General features: G+C 43.3%; 1 protein-coding gene across 4 annotated transcripts in view; it reads left to right on the forward strand.

Annotated features, from left to right (window-relative positions):
* Positions 1–20,102, forward strand: part of stat5a (signal transducer and activator of transcription 5a) — a 78,159-nt gene that overhangs the window by 43,252 nt on the left and 14,805 nt on the right. For all 4 annotated transcript variants that reach the window (XM_061222915.1, XM_061222917.1, XM_061222918.1 and 1 more), the window contains exons 2-14: positions 291–353; positions 4,601–4,738; positions 5,784–5,940; positions 6,927–7,016; positions 8,232–8,406; positions 9,953–10,083; positions 10,362–10,513; positions 11,049–11,204; positions 17,194–17,373; positions 18,390–18,477; positions 18,935–19,057; positions 19,337–19,429; positions 19,773–19,979. In XM_061222915.1, the coding sequence (XP_061078899.1) occupies positions 4,611–4,738; positions 5,784–5,940; positions 6,927–7,016; positions 8,232–8,406; positions 9,953–10,083; positions 10,362–10,513; positions 11,049–11,204; positions 17,194–17,373; positions 18,390–18,477; positions 18,935–19,057; positions 19,337–19,429; positions 19,773–19,979 (1,680 nt within the window). In that variant the 5' untranslated portion in view covers positions 291–353; positions 4,601–4,610. The remainder of the gene's footprint in view (positions 1–290; positions 354–4,600; positions 4,739–5,783; positions 5,941–6,926; positions 7,017–8,231; positions 8,407–9,952; positions 10,084–10,361; positions 10,514–11,048; positions 11,205–17,193; positions 17,374–18,389; positions 18,478–18,934; positions 19,058–19,336; positions 19,430–19,772; positions 19,980–20,102) is intronic.

The following is a 20,102-nucleotide window of genomic DNA, read 5'->3' on the forward strand; positions in this document are numbered from 1 at the left end:
TGACACTGATGTTCTTAAAAAGATGAGAGCTGCGCTACAACTCTTCTAAAATTGTCTACCTTGCATCCAGTTTCAAAACTGCTGTAAAAGCTCCTGTGATACTGCTTTAACTTAATGCGCATCTTGTATGTTACTGGGCTAATGATGTTGTGTATTTGGGTCAAAGTCAAAACCAGGCTCGATATTGGAATATATCATTTTGCTGTGATCCCTCTAGAAATGTTTTTGCCTGTCTTCTCTGATATCTTCAATAGTTATAAACCCTTATTCTATGGTCTCTCTCTTTCCAGGTTTGTGGCTTTCCTCTCCAGAATATCCTGCTTTTACATGGTAACAGAGAGCTGAAGACAGAGGTAAGCTCTGGAGTTCTATGTATTCCATTTTGTGTGCATTATATTATATTGCAGTACATTTGATTAATTTAGCAGAGCGACTTACATTGAAAGAGAACATAAGTGCATCCACTTATACAGTATGCATTATATCAGTAACTGTGCCGGACCAAGCTAAAAACATTCCCAGACCAGTCAATGTAAGTGCTGCTTCAATAAAGCTAATTTAAGGCAGGCATAAAACCAATCACAGATTTATATGGCCAACAACCATGTAAAACCATAAAGCAAAACTCCTTTGAGTAGTTCCCATTTCCACTTTAGTGACAGTATGGGGAATAAAGATGTGGATGTCCAGGGGGCTGAAAAGTGTAGTAGTGCCCAGGGGCTTGGCGTTGCTCTATAGAGTAATGTAAAGACTGCTTTATATGCTGTGGTTATGCCTGTGAGGTCCTGCAGCTTCAATGGGACAGTGCATTCAGACCGGCTATATGCTTAGAACACATCTTAGATCCTCACTCCTGGGCCTGGAGAGCCGCAGGTGTGCTGGTTTTTGTTTTTGCCTTAATATCAGCAACTGATTCAGACCCAAGATTCCAGGTGAGATGAGTTGACTGTGTGATTAACAGCTGTAATAGATCCATTAAGTGGATCTAAACGGATTAAATGGAAAGCCAGCACACCCTGCGGCTCAGGAGGACCGCTGCTCTATAGGAAAAGGGTGTGAAGCCTGAGGCAGCTGCTGCTGCAGACATTACTGACTTTAGGTGTAAAGCACTGCCCGGTACTGACCTGTTCACTCACGATCGCGCTGGAAGCAGCCCCTCACCCCAGTGAGACAGACAGACAGAGGAGGGGTGGGGGGCTGTAGGTGACGGGGGAGTCTGGTACGTCTGCATGGTTCCCTTCACGCCAGCTGGCTTTTTTTGACCGTTCTCTGGTCACCCCTGAAAAAGGGAGCAGTAAATATGCTCCACCTCCGGAGCTCAACTTCGATGTCACGTTTCTCTGTTTTCATTTCTCCTCGCCTTTGAACTTAATGTGTAACAAAAGGCAAACATTTTTTGAGTGTTGGTTAGAGCAGGACCCACTGGGTCTGCAGGGGGGTGCAAATGATGTGGTACTGTACACTGTGTGCACAAGACTATCAGCTAGATATTCTAATTCTAATGTGCATTTTTAACCCCTTTGCTGCGTGAAGGTGGGCGTCTGTTTGTGTTTTTTAAGGCCTGTTTCTTCCTTTTCTCTTATCATGATGCATTTTTCTTTGCAGAAGTGCAAAGTAAGTTAGCCAGTCCAAACGTTTTCCCATTTACGATTTCTATTGTGGTTTATCTTGAAGGGTCACCTCCATGCATAAACCCGGTGCTAAATTAGACACTCCATTGAAGGCAATGCTTGAAGGAACTTGATCTGGTCAGCCATACTGAACAGGAAAAGTTTCCCTAAAAAAAGAATTGGCAAAAGCTAGAAACATTACGGTGCAATATTGCAAAATCAATTGCGCAATGCGCATGTCTGCCCCTCGTATATAAAACATAAATAATGATAATAAACAAGTTACAAGTCCTCCTTAAATGCATCCGTTCTGAATGCCGTATTGGACTTTTCTGTGCACGTCAGCGGGTTTGCGCTCTAGTTGTTTTAAAGTGTATGGTGGCGTTTCTCCTTCATTAGGATCGGTCGTACGCCTGTCCTACCGGCGGCTGCTTCAGACCGATCCGTGAAACGGGGAGTGGAAGTTAATAAGTTAGCCAGACACTACATTCGGCTCTCACTTCCCCTGTGAAAGTGACTGCTCGAACTGAAGGGATGAAAGAAGACTTAAAGCGGGGCCTCCCGGGAGAGCCTCGTAGCCAGTGCCGTATAATGGCCTCCTTTGTTTTAACCAACCGACCGGGGAAGACTGCCACTTCTGTTTCTTTATTTTCTTCTTCAGTCCTCCTCTCCGGCCTCGGGTGAACTCCAGATAAGTATCATAAGATGCCTCTCGTTTCTTGTTTTTTTTTTGAAAGGATACGTTTGTTTCCGTGCCACAGGCCTTTGGCCATCCGGCTCGATGAGTGCGGTTGGTGCTCTAGCGAGAGGCAGCTGGTGGGATTTGTTTTGAGAAGTGGGAAATCGAATGCTCCTTTTTTTGCAATTTATTTGAAATACTATTGGCATAGATTTGGCACTGGTCAATAGGTTTTGGTGACATTTTTTTCTGCTTGGTTCATGAATGTTTTATAGTAAGAGGATTTGTCATTTAGAGCTGAATTGTTTGTTACAATCAGTATTCCCTCTTCATTGGTTTCACTGTTCTTATGGGTTCCAAGAACACCTTCCAGTAGGTATGCATGCTTGAATTTCTTCTTGTGCCTCACAAGTACTCTAAGTCTAAGTCTGCAATTTCATTCATTTCTTTAACAAAGATCTCTGAACCTGGCCAAGCTGATTTGCTTGCACGTGTGGTTTTTTTTGGAGCCAGGTTAGAGACTCCAAAAAAGAATTGTCGTTGAAAAAAATAACTTGGGCGATTACAAACACATGTTTTCAACCATCTAATATTTTTTGGTTTATCAAGTTATCATTTTTCAGTTTCAACTACAATTCTTTCTTTTTTTTCCCTAATCTGGCTCCACATTGCTTTCCCTCATTTCACCCTGTGCACTTCTGCTTCGCGTGAACATGGCGACTTTGGCTCTACTCACGCGCAGTTCTCTCTCCCGTGCCTCAGCGGTTTGTACTGGGCATGGTAGACACCAAGGAACAGGAGCATTTAATTTGCCTCTTCTCAGAGCAAATCCAACCAGTTGCCTATTTCAGGGTTTACAAGATGACAAATCCCACCAGTTGCCTCGTTTGGGGTTTTACAAGTTGGCAACTTGTAAAAATGGGCAGCTGAAACAACACTTCACCCCCACCCTGAGTGCAAAGGGATGCTTGTGCAGTAACGTGAGTCCTGGACGTGGAATTTATCACATTATTAAAAGGGTTTCGGCTTTCTGAACTCTTTTTTATATTATTTGAGATTTACTTTGTGTTTCCCATTGGGCCAGATTGTTTTTGTGTTTGATGACAGATTGTTTAGATACTGATAGCATGTAGAATGACGGGCTGGTTTGGGGCCATTGCAGTTTTATGGTTGAAAGCAAAACAAAAAAAGCTATTCTTAATGGGAGAAACACGCACTAACTGCATTGACATTCTGTTTATTTGTCTCTCTTTTCCCTATGCCTACACTCTAGTCAACTGTGCATATGGTTGGTTCAGGAAAGTGATCAAATGTTCTCAGAGCATCTGAGTAACTAAAGGATGCCCCGATGCGTTTTTTTAAGGCCAATGCAGATCTCACATTTCCCCCCACCCATATCTGCCGATGCCAATTTTTTAAAGAATTTTTGTGCCAATTCAGATAGAAGAGCTTAAGCTTTTTAGACATGTCTACACAAAGTGACACCTTGAATGTAAGAGGTAATGTAATTGCAACACAGTAATAAATGAAATTGTCCTTGTTATGCAGTCCCTTTAACTGGACTTTTATTAAGAAATGAATAAAAATTCTCAGAATTCCATACTGCTCTATAACTTTCTTTTAGGCAGATGGAGGGCCCCCTCTTGGGAATGAAATGCCGAATTTAAACACTTGGCTCATATTCTTTGTAGCCCATTACACAATCGGTTTCAATTATCTATGGTAGAAAACAATCTGCTGATCCGATGCTTGATGCGTTTTAAAGCTGAAATCAGCTGATTCCGATTCTCTACTGATATATCAGTGTATCCCGAATCTCCAGTCTCTGCTTGAAGTTTTTCTTTCTGCTCAAATGTTATTTTTTAAAAAGAGAGCTGTCTCTGTTTTTATTTGTTAGTTAAATTCAGACAGTTACAGTTAGAAAAGGGATCGCAGCTGAGTATGTACCTTGGCAGGGGGATGGAATCATAATTCATTTGTTTATATTTGGCAGGTTAAAGAATAAATTAGAACATTATTTGCAGCGAATATGAATACCATTATATCAAATATATGCCAAATGTCAGAACACTGCATAACTTCACCCTCCCTAAATCTGTTGGGTGGCATATTTATTTATTTATTTATTTATGTCGTGTTTATATTAAACCATTTTTATTTGTCTTGTTTTCGTCTATGTTTTGTCTGGTTCTGATATTTGTACACTTTTTATTGGTTCGGTTTGCATGTCATGACCTGACACTTGTTAAATAGAGGGGGTTGTTTAAAAGCCTGTCTCTTTCTCTCCTGTTTTTGCGGCCCTCGTCTTCAGGGTGCTGAAGATGGCAGTTTGGATCCAGGCCCAGCAACTCCAGGGGGATGCGCTGCACCAGATGCAGTCCCTCTACGGCCAGCACTTCCCCATCGAGGTGCGCCATTACCTGTCCCAGTGGATCGAGGGCCAGCTGTGGTGCGTAAGCTCCTTCTCTCCTCCACACAGCCCTCCCCTCTCCCTCACATCATCTGCTCTCACAGGCTAATGCTACATTTCTCAGAGAGGCATGTCTGGAGCGTAGGTGTCCAGCTTCTTGACTGCCTCATTCTCTCCATATGGACTACAGTGCATAAAACACTAGTTATTCATCCAATGATCTGTCCAACGGGAGTACAACATCAGGGAGTTGAACAGGACATCCTTTAAATTAACCTTTTTCCCAAGCTTGCATTTCGTTCAGTTTAACATTCCACCCTTGCTGCAGTCTATTTGATTTCTTATAAGGAGCAAAAAGGCCCGAACATTTTTGCCTTTCACCATCACGAGTGGTTTCTGATTTGTTGTCAGTTTTGAGATTTTAGCAAAATGTATGTCAATTCAAGCTGGCTGGTTGCATAAGCCAGTCTATGGCACCAGGCCTGTGTAACAGAGGCTGTATCGAGGATAACATCCTTCTGGCAGGCAGGTATCCTGCATTTTCATAGCAGTCACACGTCTTGGCTGTTAGATTTTCCCAGAACCTTTGCTGCAGTTGTGGCTGAGACGTGGCATACTGTCACAGATTATGGCTGGGTCCTGTGAAAACCTTGGCACACACCTTAGTGGAAATGCCAAGGTAAAATCTGAAGGGCCTGGCTGGAAGCAGCCAGGTCACTATGTGATCAACACCTTTCCTGGAATTCGAATTTGGGTAACCTTGAGTCAAGCCCATTCAGTAATTGCTGCTCAGAGCAATTTTCTGTTCCGCACTGAAGCGATAACGGCTACGGACCACAGGAGTTAGTCTTTTACTGTTTCCATAAGGATTAATGCCTTTGTTTGTGAATTTGATAACACTTTGCATGACCAGGTGACTAGTCGGGGTGCTCTGAGTTTATGGAAATACCCCTAGCCTGTGTCCCTGACAAATGCGGTTCATCCCCGGGATGAACGGTCCGCGACCTTCCGCCGTTGGCTTCAGCTGAGGAAGGCTTGTTGAGGATTCCGCCCACAACCGATGCGTGTTTTTGCCGCGCTCCAGGGACTCGATCGACTTGGAGAACCCGCAGGAGGAGTTCAAGGCCAAGCGGATGCTGGACGGCCTGATCCAGGAGCTGCAGAACAAGGCCGAGCACCAGATGGGGGAGGACGGCTTCCTGCTGAGAATCAAACTGGGCCACTATGCCACTCAGCTGAAGGTGAGCTGCCCCGGGAGGCCCTCCCGCTGCCCCGGAGAAGTGCGCCGTGGGTTCAGCTGCCCCCGAGAGAAGGAAAGCAGAGGTAGCGGAGTCGGTCATAGGAAAGCACTTGAGGTGGTGATATTTCTGACTGGTCTACCGCACACCCTCTGCTCACGGTCATCTGCTTCCTAAAGGGAATAAGAGGTTGTTGAGGTGAGAAAGCAATCCTCGGGCTAGGTCGACAAACTGCCTTTAGGCCAGTTTATAGTTAAGGGATGTATGATTGGCTTGGACTTTTGGCTTGGACATGAGCGATGGACGATTTATCGTCTTCACTATCGTTATTGTGGCCATCGTGAAGACTTAAATTGTATTGAACTTTGACCCCATCGCTGACAACATTCTTATAGAATGTTCTCATCTCTTGTAATTATCTTCAGCAAAGCATCATCAACTATAGCTTCCATGTGTCACTTTAGCGATGCGTTCTTGTACTGAGTTCTTGAGTGACAGTGTCAACATAAGTCGAGCAAAATGGAATGTGTATGACAGTGTGGCAACATCCATCGGCCAATCATACATCGCCTAATTATAAACTGGCCTTGAAACTGGTCTTGGACACTCTAAATCCCAGTCTGAATCCCAACCCTCTTGTAAAACTTGCAGAAGATACGATCTTGAGTCTGGTCCCACTTGCGTGTGAGCCTGACGCAGACAGACAGATTTGGGGCCGTGTCCTAAGGGCTGTCTGCCCCATGCACCTATTAAAGATTCTGCACAGAACGGATGAATGCAATTTTATTACGGGCGGGCGGTACCAACCCTAACAAAGACTTTGTGTATGTGTGTGTGTGTATATATGTGCATATGTGTGTGTGTGTGCGCGCGCTTGTGTGCCCGCTGTGTGTGTGTGTATGTGTGTGTGTGTATGTGTGCGTGTGTGCCTGCTGTGTGTGGGCTCATTCAGCTGTTTTGTTTTGCAAATGTGCCGTTTCTTCTTGCAGAGCACGTATGACCGGTGTCCGCTGGAGCTGGTGCGGTGTATCAAACACATCCTGTACACTGAGCAGAGGCTGGTGCGGGAAGCCACAAATGTGAGTGAAGAACCCCTGTTCAAAATAAGCCTCTGTGACCTGTGGCTTTCTGGCCCTTCAGTGTCAGTTTCATCAAGAGCTGGATAGAATGCGTGAGCCACCAACAAGTGGCTGCCTCTATCATTTTGGGCCGCCTCCACAAAATTCTGACCGGTGTCCAAAAACATAAATACAAGGGTTGCGCACAGTGCGTTTCTATGATTTGTAACCGCAGTAGTGCCATTACGCGTCAGCACAATGCACCTGGAAAGACACGACCGAGGAAGAGAAGAAAGATACAGCAGCCGCATGATCAGACATTGCCACGTTCGCCGCATTCGGACAGATACATCTTGGGTTTTGTTCCCAAAGAGGTTCAATATTTTCCAAAAAGTTTCAGAAATTACATCCTGGTAGTTTTATGTTTTCAACTTTGCAGATATGTCCCGTAGAACAGCGTCTCCCAACTGGTTTGCCATGGCAACCATTGTGCCCTCAGGGAAGGTCAGGCGTCCCTTTTTAAAAAGCTCACATGAATTGAATTAGATAAAATAAACTTAAGGAAAAAATCCCATTAACTCAATTGTGGCAGCCCACCAGTTTAATTTGCCCCAAAACAGTTTCAGAATGAAGCCAAAATATTTTTCTGGTTGATATTAAACATAATAGATCACTATGTGTTCTGCTCAGTCCCTTTCCATATGTGCACAAGATGAGAGTGGGCTTTCGACACACTGATTTTAGTCTCTTTTGAACGCTCCTATGCTGCATCTCAACTTCTGTAAGCCATCAGTACAGGTCTTATATTGAGGAGACATTATCGTTTTTGTTTTCATTACCAAGGTGGAGCCATCATCTGATCATTACTGACTGTAAATAAAAGTATAATTCGTATTACTAACTAGTTTTGGTCAATTTGATCACATGGTCATGCTCACAAGTACCGTCTCTGCCTTATTTTTTGCCAGGAAAAACCCTGCCAACAGGTGACAATGCATTTTTGTTCGATATTGGGATTGCTGTTATACATGCACATTACACATACACATACAAGCACACGCACACACATATATAACAGAAACACAAGCAAAAGCTAATGACTGATTCATCAACATTAAAATGTCTCGATAGGCGTGTCACAAGGAACGGTCAACTCGTCCCGCCTCGGGGTTCACACGTGTTGACACGAGAGCACGCGGGCTCATGCGTGATCCCTGCGCTCTTGCTTGTCTGCAGTCCAACTCCCCGGGGGGCGGGATGCTGGACACCATGTCTCAGAAGTACCAGCAGATCAACCAGGCCTTCGAGGAGCTCCGCGTGATGACGCAGGACACGGAGACCGACCTGCGCAAGCTGCAGCACAACCAGGAGTACTTCATCATCCAGTACCAGGAGAGCCTGCGAATTCAGGGTGAGCCTTTCTCAAAATCCGCTTCTCCTTTCCACGCTCCTGACCTGCGGAGCCCCTACTGAGGACAGCAGAGCCAAATGTTTGTTTTCATTTTTAGAACAAGCATTTATGATGGTTTTAAAGGCCCACAACGCATATTTTTTTTAGCTTTTCATTTCATCCTGGAGGTTCTGATTTGTGTTCCGTACTGATCCAAATAAAACGATTGCAATTTTGTATGCATATTTTAGGGTCCAACTGCAATTTTTCCAAGCTTTTTGTGAAACCATTTCCCGCGTGACACAACGTGTGTTTTTGCGTAATTATCGGATCATGTTGCTAAATCTTAACACAGGGAGTTGTATACAGGAGACAGAGGGGGAGGGGAAATTTGGCTCTGGGGGCAGGGTTAGGGACTTTTCAAAAAAGCTATGTCACTGCTCTTTGCAAATGTTTTGTGGGGGCTTTTGATACTAAACCCAAGAAGAGGACACTCATGGGTGTGGGCCTTTAATATCCTCCCCTATGTTACGTCTAATCCTGCACCATCGAACCCGTCTACTTAAATCTGTACATTCACAATATCAATCTTTCACCAACTATAAGGCAAGGACAGCTCCATTCTATCTTCAAGTGGCCATCAGGCCCTACACACCTGCTACCTCTGGTGGTCTGGCACCTTCGACCCTGCATACCTGCATGTCCAGGTTATGTCTATTGTCTGTTCTGGCCCCCTGGTGGTGGAATGAGCTTCACACAGCAGTCAGAACAGCAGAAACCTTGCACATGGTTCCCAGATGCTAGCTAACCTTTGTTTTGTTTGCTTTCTTTCATTGGGTTGAATAACGTTATTCAGTTCCACAATAACACAAACTCGGATATAATGCGTTCATCACGTAATATAATGTAATGTAATACACTATTGAAAGGTACAATAGGTAAGATTTTTGTGTTAAAACATTGTTACAAGACCATTGTTAATCCCTTCCTATCATTGAAAAAGGCTCACTGACAAGTTGACTCACCCTCGCCTGTGTTCATAGTCCTTAAATTCGGGTTTCAAAATATGCAGTTGATGGGCTGGCACTACCAAAACATTGTATAGCTGTACAATAATCCAAGCTCATTGCTTGAAAATTGGTTCTAATTGCCATAGCCAATAGCGTTCACAGAGAAGGGGTGGGATAAACAGTGTTGTGGTTTGAGCGTGTTTGTAGCCGCTGTTCCTCCTTTGACCATTAGAAGTCCGAAATTATCCATTGTACCTTTAACTTTATGTTGTAGGCTTAGGTATTAACAACTACAATTGACTGTGACACTTACTGCTTGGCACTAGCTGTCCCTTTATGTATGCACTTATTTCTGGATAACAGAATCTGCTAAATGCTGAAACTCGAGTGTAAGTTCAACCACGCGGCTCAGCAGTTCAGGTACATATGGTTTGGGATGCGTGTGTTACTTGTGTGCGTAGTTCGGTTCGCCCGAGTTCTGCTCCAGCGTCCCCTGGTCGGGGTGAACGGAAAGTGGCTGATCGCTCTCCTCGGCCTCCCCCTCCTCCTTCCCCCAGCCCAGCTGAGCAGTCTGTCCACCCTGCCCCCGGCCGACCGGCTGCTGAGGGAGCCCACCCTGCAGAGCAAGAGGGCCACCGTGGAGGCCTGGCTCACCCGGGAGGCCAACACACTACAGAAATACAGACTGGTACGCTGCACCCAAATTCTCACCCCCAAAAAAACTAATTATAGCCATCATAGAGGATGTCAGTTCAGATATTCTTCATTAAAAGACACATGCTCATGCGCAACATTTTTATAGTATTGCATAGGAATGGTTATGGACCTCAGTGTGAGTTGGAGCATTCGTAGATACTGTACGCTGTCAGTGAAAAGCTATGTGAGGAATGCTTGGTGACAGGTGACGCAGTCTTTGTGGGCTTGTCCTGGTAACGTGTGTGCGTGTGTGTGTGTGTGTGTATTCAGGACCTGGCAGAGAAACACCAAAAGACCCTACAGCTGCTCCGGAAGCAGCAGACCATCATCCTGGATGACGAGCTGATTCAGTGGAAGAGGCGCCAACAGTTGGCAGGGAACGGGGGTCCGCCCGAGGGGGGGCTGGACGTCCTGCAGTCCTGGTGAGTCCTCACCAAAGAGAATAGCCACGATTGGTCCTCCGGTATCATGTGACATCCCTGCAATACTTCAGATGGGATTCTTGGTCAAACCATAGCAGCAAGAGCTCCCTGAGCCATATCTGTAGGTTGCAGAGGACTGTATGAAGAGGTTCCTTACTGATGAGAAGGAAGGTTGTGGAGAATGGTCTGGTGTAGGGCGGCCTGTAGCGTAGTGGTTAAGGTACATGACTGGGTCCCGCAAGTTCGCTAGTTTGATTCCCGGTGTAGCCACAATAAGATCCGCACTGCCATTGGGCCCTTGAGCAAGGCCCTTAACCCTGCATTTCTCCAGGGGAGGAGTGTCTCCTGCTTAGTCTAATAAACTGTACGTTGCTCTGGATAAGAAACACATGTAATGAAATGTAATATTGAAATACTCTCTGAAAGTGGTCATCTTGGTTTGCTCGATTGCACCACGCAAGACCAGTCGAGCACGGAAAAGCATTTGAATCCAAACCGGTTACATATTTGACCCGGGTGCGCTTCCTGCCTCCAGGTGTGAAAAGCTGGCGGAGATGATCTGGCAGAACCGGCAGCAGATCCGGAGAGCCGAGCATCTGAGGCAGCAGCTGCCCATCCCCGGCCCCATCGAGGAGCTGCTGACCGAGCTGAACAGCACCATCACAGACATCATCTCAGCACTGGTCACAAGGTCTGTGAGGAAGTGTGGCCTGCGTCAGTACGCAGGTCTTCAGTCTTTAAGTTAGGGGTGCACCCGATCCGCTTCAGGACATATTCAAATGTCTTGATCAGACATTTGTATATGCATCAGCTACAGCTGCAGACTGCAAGTGTATCCTAAAGATTTTATTGTGCTCAAGTACAGGAGTGAACCAACATCATTTCTAGAGCTGTCCGAAAAATACATTTAAGGTAATTGGTTGGAACAAAAACCAGCTCGCAGACCGGCCCTCCAGGACCGGAGCTGTTCACCCTGCTTTACCCACTCTGAACACACACAGCTCTCTCGCTGCACAAAACGTGTTCCTGCTGCGTTCCAGACCGCCAGCACCACCCTGTTCCAGGACATTAACAGGGCTGTAAGCTTTCATTTTAACCCCAAATACATGGTACACATGATTCTGATAATTAGAGATCTCTGGAGTCCAGTAGCACTAATTGTTCAACTAATTATCTGGCAGTTAACAAAACCAGGACTAGATTTGGATTCAAGCTCCTGATTTGATGATGGCTGGCTTAGAACATGAGGAATAGGCAGGTGAAAACCAGTTAACTTTTCCATAGCAGTTATGATGGAGTAGAGAAAATATAATCAACGGTTCATTGTGCTATATTTTATGATGGTAATAGTATTCAAAACGTTTTAAAATGTTGCCGTCCATGCATTCACAAGCATGTAGCATTCACAAGCATGTCCTCTAATTTAACAGTCAGTGGGGTACTTTTCCAAACTCTTGGGCTGTAGTTCTGCCAACCTTTCTTTTTTTGTTTGTACTGGATGTGTCCGTCTTGCAGGGCTGCTCTGATGAAGGCCTCCTGGTGTGCGAGTGTTCTGGCTTTTGCCGTTGTAGTAAAGTTTCATATGGAGGAACTGAGGAAATTTATTCAATACACATCTCATTTTGTCTGTTGAAATTGGTTTGTTGACGAAGCTGGCCACTTCATTCTTGACTTTCCTCATACAGGGCTCCATTTATGTGGTCGTTTTGGGTAGACTATCTTACTTACCTCAGAGGTGTTTCAAAGGTTTTCTCCAATAATGGGCCACCAGCTAATGAGTTTTGTATTTACAGTCAATAATGAATATTATATTATATTTATATTTAAAAACTGTTTTCATACAGCACAACACAATAGAATGATATACACTTCCATATGAAATATAAGAGAGGTACAGCTTGAAGAGATGTGTTTTTAGTCTGCGCTTGAAGGTGGTCAGAGACTCGGCTGTTCTGACCTCCACGGGGAGTTTGTTCCACCACTGGGAGGTGGAAGTGCAGAGAGGGGGAGGCACCAGGCTTCCTATGGTGGCTGAATGAAGAAGTCTGGCTGGTGTGTAGGGTCTGATAATCTTTTGGAGGTAAGCTGGGGCTGACCTCTTAACTGCTTGGAAAGCTAGCACCAATGTTTTGAATTTGATGCGAGCCATGACAGGCAGCCAGTGCAGGGTAGTAAGCAGGGGTGTGACATGGGAGTGTTTGGGAAGGTTGAAGACCAGACAAGCTGCTGCATTCTAGATGACTTGGCGGGGTCTGATTGCGGACGCTGGAAGGCCAGCCAGGAGAGAGCTGTGCCTGGTGGGGTTCTAGCAGATTGTTCTTGGAAAAGAAAGAAAAGAGTTGGTTAGAAGCAGCTTGTTCAGTTGTTTTGGGTAGAAAAGGAAGAAGAGATGCCGGGCGGTAGCTCTGGATGATGGAGGAGTTTGAGGGGGGCTTTTTCCACAGAATGAGATTAGACATTTTTTTCAATCAGTCGAGCACACAGTAAATAAAAGACAAAGATAGAACTATCTTATCAAAGATAGAAAGAAGTAATAGAATTTTTTTTTTTTTTTTTTTCCTCTCTTAAATCGCAAGATTTGAGATTATACCCAGACTGTCTAGCTGTTGCTACAGAGAGGGAGGCACTGTGAGCAAGGGCAAGTGGTTGCCATAACAATGCAGTCTTTGCAGTCTTTGCTGCCTCCAGCTTGGAGATGAGGGAATAGATGGTGCCTCTCGCTACACGTTCTCTGAACAGGCTCTGAACAGAACTGCAGTACTGCAACTCATGTATACATATTACTGCACTCATATTACCACTGAAAAATACTTCACTTCCAGTTTGTGTTCATTGTTTGAAATCTGTACTGTCTTTTTTAAAAACAAAAACCACTTTAACCTCCATCTCCTAATATTAACAATAGAGTGTAAACATATTTGCACATAGTGAAGAACACAAGGCAGCCTAACTGTAAGGGTGCACAACTCCGGTCCTGGTTTCCTGACAGCTCTATGAACTGCCCTGGTTTACGTGAGCACAGTACAATCTTTCGTATAAGCTTGCAAACTGCAATTGCAGCCGGTGTCAATACATAGTTGGCATGAAATCCTGAAACTGATCAGCCATTGTTGTGCACCCCTGAATTTGTTGAAAAGTTTGTCCAAAAATATGCAAATGCACTACAGAAATTCAGTCTCCATATGAAGTGATTAATGTATTAGAACAGTCAAAAGACATTGCAACCTGGATAGCAGTCTGCAAATTCTGTATATTGTTTGTATGTTGATTTTGTAAAAGTGTGGACGGAAATTAATTTGTATGGATCACTGGCATTTGCTGTCTGTTTTACAAATTCATTTTGAATTGGTTGCAGTGCAGTTTCTTGGTATGTGCATTGGTTGTTCAGGATGTTTTACACAATTTACATTGTATCACCATCAATATTTTGGCCTCCCTTTCCCAGGTACTGGCCATGCACAGTATTATCATTGTTGCTGGCAAGAAATGCACTGTGGGACACTGTACTTTCAGCTAAACAGGAAGTTGAGGATAAATTGCAATTTAGTTTGTTTGAACTAACACGATTCTTCCGTAAAGGTTTGTTTGTTTGGGAAGGGCAAACCAAAATGGAAAGCAACAGAGAATACTATTAACAATTTCTGCCATGTAACATTAGGCATTACTCATTTTCCTTTTGGAGGTACTGGCCATGCCCCATTCGGGATCAGGGATTCTTGTAGTCACATGCCGACTGTGCATATTTGATCTTTTAAAAAATATATATTCACCACAACCCTTCCCCAGTCTCAGTCTACTGAGCCTCCACTGTCATATCGACACACCCTCCACTGCATATCTACATAACCTTATGTGTCAATAGCTGCATAACCTCACCGTGTGGACACAGCCCGACTTTCTCCCTATGTACAAAACCCTCCTTCCTCTGCATATCTGCACAACACCACTCTTTTTGGGTCTGCATACTGCTCTGTCCTATCACCACAAGAACTAAATATAAATATTAAGCTTTATTACTGTTCTCTTCCATTGACAGTTTTGTTTTTACCAAAAGGAAGCGTGGATCAGTGCTTGTTTACCTGTAAAGCATATAATGTAATCTATGAACTCTTCCCAAACAAGCCAAATTCTATGACAACAATCTGCCTTTACTGTTGGTTTTCTAAATAACCCCCATTTTATCTGTCTAATCAATATCAATTATTAACTGTACTGTATGGGTTTCCCTCCCATGTAGCTCAACTTCTTCTTTGAACAGACTTTTTTTTTTTCCCTTTTGAGTCATTCAGTTAGTGCTTGTGCTTTGTGGGCTACAGTATGTGGCAAAGAAAAGCAGAAGTATATATTGTTTTAGTGGGCTATAAAAAGGGAGAACATACAGTGGCCTACGATAATCCTTTCTCAGTTTGTTTTTTATTTATCTTGCTCAACTTGTTATATTTGTTTTTATGGTTGATTTTTTTTGACAAACTTCATACTTCTTCATTTTTACCAAGGTCAGCAGTTTCCCAACTATTGAGTTTCTTTATGCTTCAGCGTTTATTTTTGCTTGTTTTACACTCATGGTATAATTAATAACAAAAAGGTTCTAAGTGAAATATTTGCATTTGCTGAAAGCCTCAAAAGACAGGAAATGAAATTGATCAGCCTTAATGCTAACATCAGGTATCAGCACAGATCTCTGACAACATGCTATAGCCATGTACAATGTCTACTCCACGTCAAACAACGTGCTCACCACTGGGCAGATTGCTTAAGATTCAAACCTCTCAAAGAATTCATAAACTTAGAGTAGTGCACTGTAAAGTGTATTGGCAATTTTGCTTATTAAAGTGAGAGGCAATATAATTATTTTGCACTTTTCTACAACACAATTTATTTCCAACATGTCCAATGTATCCTTTGGGACCACATATCTTGTATCACTCTTTCAACATAGCTTTCCCACAAACTGTTGGTACATAGCATACCGTTTTTAAACTAGTGTGGTTAATTGATAGATCTTGCAATAAAGTATATATTGTGAGTATATATTGATATGATCTCATTCATATATGCCTACTGTATGTCCTTCTGGATAAAAGTGTAGCAGCAGATATAGAGCCTACAGTATGTACATATATGGGCCTATACATCATTATTAATATTTGTTCAAAAGTAATTGACCTATTAAAGAAAGTCATGGCATTATTTTCTTTATCTGTTAAATGTATCAAGATAATAATATGCTGCCATGTTAATGCTGTGTAAATAATTGGGTATAAATGAGAAAGTCTTGTCCTGCACAAACTGAATATAAACTTACAGGGCTGATACCTTAATGGAGAGCAGGCTGATCAATTTAATTTAATTAATGGCTTTCAGCAAATGCAAACATTTCACTTAGAACGTTTCATTTCCTTAGTTTTTACAATGGGAGGTTCAATTAATACTTGATATCCATTAAAAATAAAGGCTGGGAACTTTGCTTAAAGAATATATTTGGCCCACTAGCTAAATGTAACCTTCCCCATTTTGTTATACGCAGATGTCATCTACTGGCAAAAAGTGGTCATTGGTATTTTTCTTTTTTATTGGTTGAAGCAAGTTCTCAATCAAAGGTTTTGTTTATATAGTTAGCTAGCATGCACAATGATGCACAATTTAAAAGTACAGTTTGTGTCATTCTTTTCCATTTCAACAATAATTCTACTGTCTGAAACACATTTCTTCAGTCAATTCTTAAGGAAACGCCAACTGTCTGCCATCAACATGGTATTTGTATATTAAGTTACCTTTCCTTGCAAGATTGTGTGTTCTTGTGTGCATAGCTAGGTAGTTAACTAGCTGGCATTAACACGGTCACTGCCATTTTATTGTGTTGCTAGAGTTAGCTGGTTAGCCTATTGATCTCATTATCACCAAGAAGGCATTGGGCCTTCCATTTATAATCAATAAGAGTAAACTTCACTTCACCTTAGGTAGGTAAAGGCCACTACACTGATTACCTATCATCACAATTGCATCACTTCAAGTTGCTGGTTCGATCCCACCCTGGGTGTGTTGGAAGTGTCCCTAAGCAAGACACCTAACCCCCAAATGCTGTTGGTATTAGAGTGTGTGTGAATGGGTGAATGAGAAGCATCAATTGTACAGTGCTTTGGAGAAAGGCCCAATCATTTACCATTTACCATTTAGTCTTAGGCTGGTCTTCTGCTGTAGCCCATCTACTTCAATGTTTGACGTGTTTTGTGTTCAGAGACATATACCATTGTTAGCCGTTCTCCTCTGACCTCTCTCATTAACAAGGGGATTTTGCCCACATGACTGCTGCTCACTGAGTGTGTTTTGTTTTCACACCATTCTCTGTAAACTTGAGAGACAGCTGTGCATGAAAATCCCAGGAGATTACCAGTTTCTGAGATACTCAAAGCCTGTTTGGTACCAACAATCATTACACGGTCAAAGTCACATTGACACATTCTGATGTTTGGTCTGAACAGCAACTGGGCCTCTTGACCATGTCTGCATTTTTTTTATGCATCGCGCTGCTGCCACATGATTGGCCGATTAGATATTTGCATTAAAGAGCTGGTGTACGGCGTGCCTAATATAGCGGTCACTGAGTGTGTCTGCACTCACCGAACACTCTGGACGCAGGACTGAAGAAGCTGATCCTCTGATGTTGCTCTCTTCCCCAGCACCTTCATCATCGAAAAGCAGCCCCCGCAGGTCCTGAAGACGCAGACAAAGTTTGCCGCCACCGTGCGGCTCCTGGTAGGGGGGAAGCTGAACGTCCATATGAACCCCCCTCAGGTTAAAGCCACCATCATCAGCGAGCAGCAGGCCAAGGCGCTCTTAAAGAACGAGAACACCAGGAAGTAGGTCCAGGCCCTGCCTCTCCCCATCTTTTAGTTTGTTACGCAACGGGCCTAGATCCGTAGATCCAAAATATTTTTCTCATCTTTAATCGTAGTGGAATATTAAGGAGTGCTGGATATTGACAAGCTGGGTAGGGGAAAGCATGGTGCAGAAATTTAAATTGAATGCATGTCGTGGTTACATCTGTAAGGCAGTTGACGACATTTGAGGAAGCTAGATTAGGATATTATCAAGGAAAATAGGATGTTGAATACCAAAATAATGGACTATCATGGTATCTCGAAGTGGTTTTTTTTCTTTCATTTTTTTATAATCCTGCTAACTTTGTTAATTCAGTGATTACATATGTGTGTGCATGAATCCTTCTACCCACCACCCAAACACAAAAACAAAAAACATAGACAAAAAATAAGTATTTTTATTTTATTTTGTTCTTTATCTCTGCCCTTCTCCTCCTCCCTCCCCAAACCCTCACCAACCACATCTGTGGAGAGAACTCCAATAATATTATCTTTATTCTATATTATACCTTAATTAACTTTTAAATCATATTCTTGCTTCTACCTTATACATTAATTACAATTGGCTCTTTATTTATCTAAATATATAGAAGCACACGCAAAGCCAATTTACATTTTAGAAATACATTGGCTTTAAACTACAACAATACTGTATAGCCTCTGTTAATTTTGGGGCTCATTCTTTCTGGAATTTCCAACTTTCCTCCGATTCCCTGTGGTTGCCAGATAGTAGAGGCTCTACTGTATTCCAACGAACAGAGGTGATTCGCTGAGTGGGGATTGTATTGTATATCACGATTTTCACATGACTGTATCATGATATCATTTTTATAGACATCGCCCCAGCCCTACCGATAGCACAGAACATTATAGCAGGAATGAATTCAGAAGTCAGGCAGATGCTATTTGAAACATCCAGTGATGACAAATGGACTAAGGCACATTCTATGTCTGGGTTACTGCCCACCTAACACAGTCTTTGCCATCTGCTTCAGTGACAGCAGTGGTGAGATCCTCAACAACAACTGCGTAATGGAGTACCACCAGACCACTGGGACACTCAGCGCCCATTTCAGGAACATGGTGAGTGCTGGGGATCCTTGGCTCATAGGGTATCTACTGAAGATCAAAGGTTTTGTGCTTCGCTATCGATAAGTGAGCACTCCAGCTACACTACAAAACACAAAGAAGTGTTTTGGCCTTGTAATAAGACTTTCAATCTTGATTCTTTCTCTCTCAAGTAGGAAATATCGGCTTGTTTTAGGTTATTTTTTACTTGACAAGTGAAACTTTCTTTGAATTTGAATATAGCAGTGGTTGCAGATAATTTAACATTTCAAATTCCAGTGGAAATTGGATATGTTCAGCCCCACTTTGGGTGCCAGTTATGTTATTTGAAATGAATTAATTCCAAAAAATGAATGGAAATTCACTGCAGACCAATGAAAAAGTGAAGGTGCTAAGCGGGCCTATAAAAGAGTCGTAGTTGAAGATTGTTCCAGTATTCCTCCCATCGTGATTGCCTTTGTCTTTGGTGCAGTCTTTGAAGCGGATCAAGCGCTCAGACAGGCGTGGGGCGGAGTCGGTCACGGAGGAGAAATTCACCATTCTGTTCGAGTCGCAGTTCAGTGTGGGAGGCAACGAGCTAGTATTTCAAGTCAAGGTAAATACTGTGAGCGAGGATATAATCAGTATTTTGCTGTTTTCGGCAGATACCAGTGTGAATGAATATATGAATGGATTAATTAATTAATTGATGCATCCCTTTCAGACCTGAGTCATATTGTAACGTAATTGTTTTGGATTAAAATATTTTTCTGTACTCTTTTGATCTTGTGTTTGCATTCTCCTCAGTTCTGTGGGGTATGCTACATATTCTGTTTCAGCCTCCATTTTCTCACTTCTGAAAGCATTTTCTGTCTTTGCCACACTCCTCACTTAGACATTATCACTTCCCGTGGTTGTGATTGTCCACGGTAGCCAAGACAACAATGCCACAGCAACAGTACTATGGGACAATGCTTTTGCTGAGCCGGTGAGTGTTATTTGTTTATTTGCCTATCATTACCATCAGTTCAGAATGGCTCTTCAACTACCGACTGCAGCTTTACCCTCCCTTTATTGCTACTTTTGGTTGTAGGCCAACAGGCCAGCAGTTCAGATATCCCAGATTCTGAAATGCAAATCCACTCATACTGATACAAAGACTGGTACAAAGGGTGTTTAAATGTTAACATAAGCTTGGCAACAGGCGTTCTAACCTTGAAGATGATCTCCGGCTTAGATTGGGCTGGGATGATGAAGGTATGTGCATAGGCTGCTTTGTGAGGTCACAAGTGTCGTGGATAAGTTTTATATCCAGATCTATGCTCCCTCAGGGTCGGGTTCCTTTCATCGTTCCCGATAAGGTGCTGTGGCCACAGCTGTGCGAGGCGCTCAACATGAAGTACAAGGCCGAGGTGCAGAGTAACCGGGGGCTGTCGGAGGACAACCTGGTCTTCCTGGCTCAGAAGGCCTTCAGCAGCTCCAGCGTCAACTCCGAAGACTACCGCAACATGACCATGTCCTGGTCACAGTTCAACAGGGTGAGTTTGGCGCTGCAGAGGACTAACGCCGTAGCGGTATAGTCGTTGTGGAAACTCCTGGTGTGATTTTTACACGACCAGAGGAAGCCAACTGTGCCCCTGTCCCAAACGTCCTGTCTTAGT

This window comes from Conger conger, chromosome 2 (genome assembly GCF_963514075.1).
Source record: "Conger conger chromosome 2, fConCon1.1, whole genome shotgun sequence".
In the NCBI taxonomy this organism is placed as follows: domain Eukaryota; kingdom Metazoa; phylum Chordata; class Actinopteri; order Anguilliformes; family Congridae; genus Conger; species Conger conger.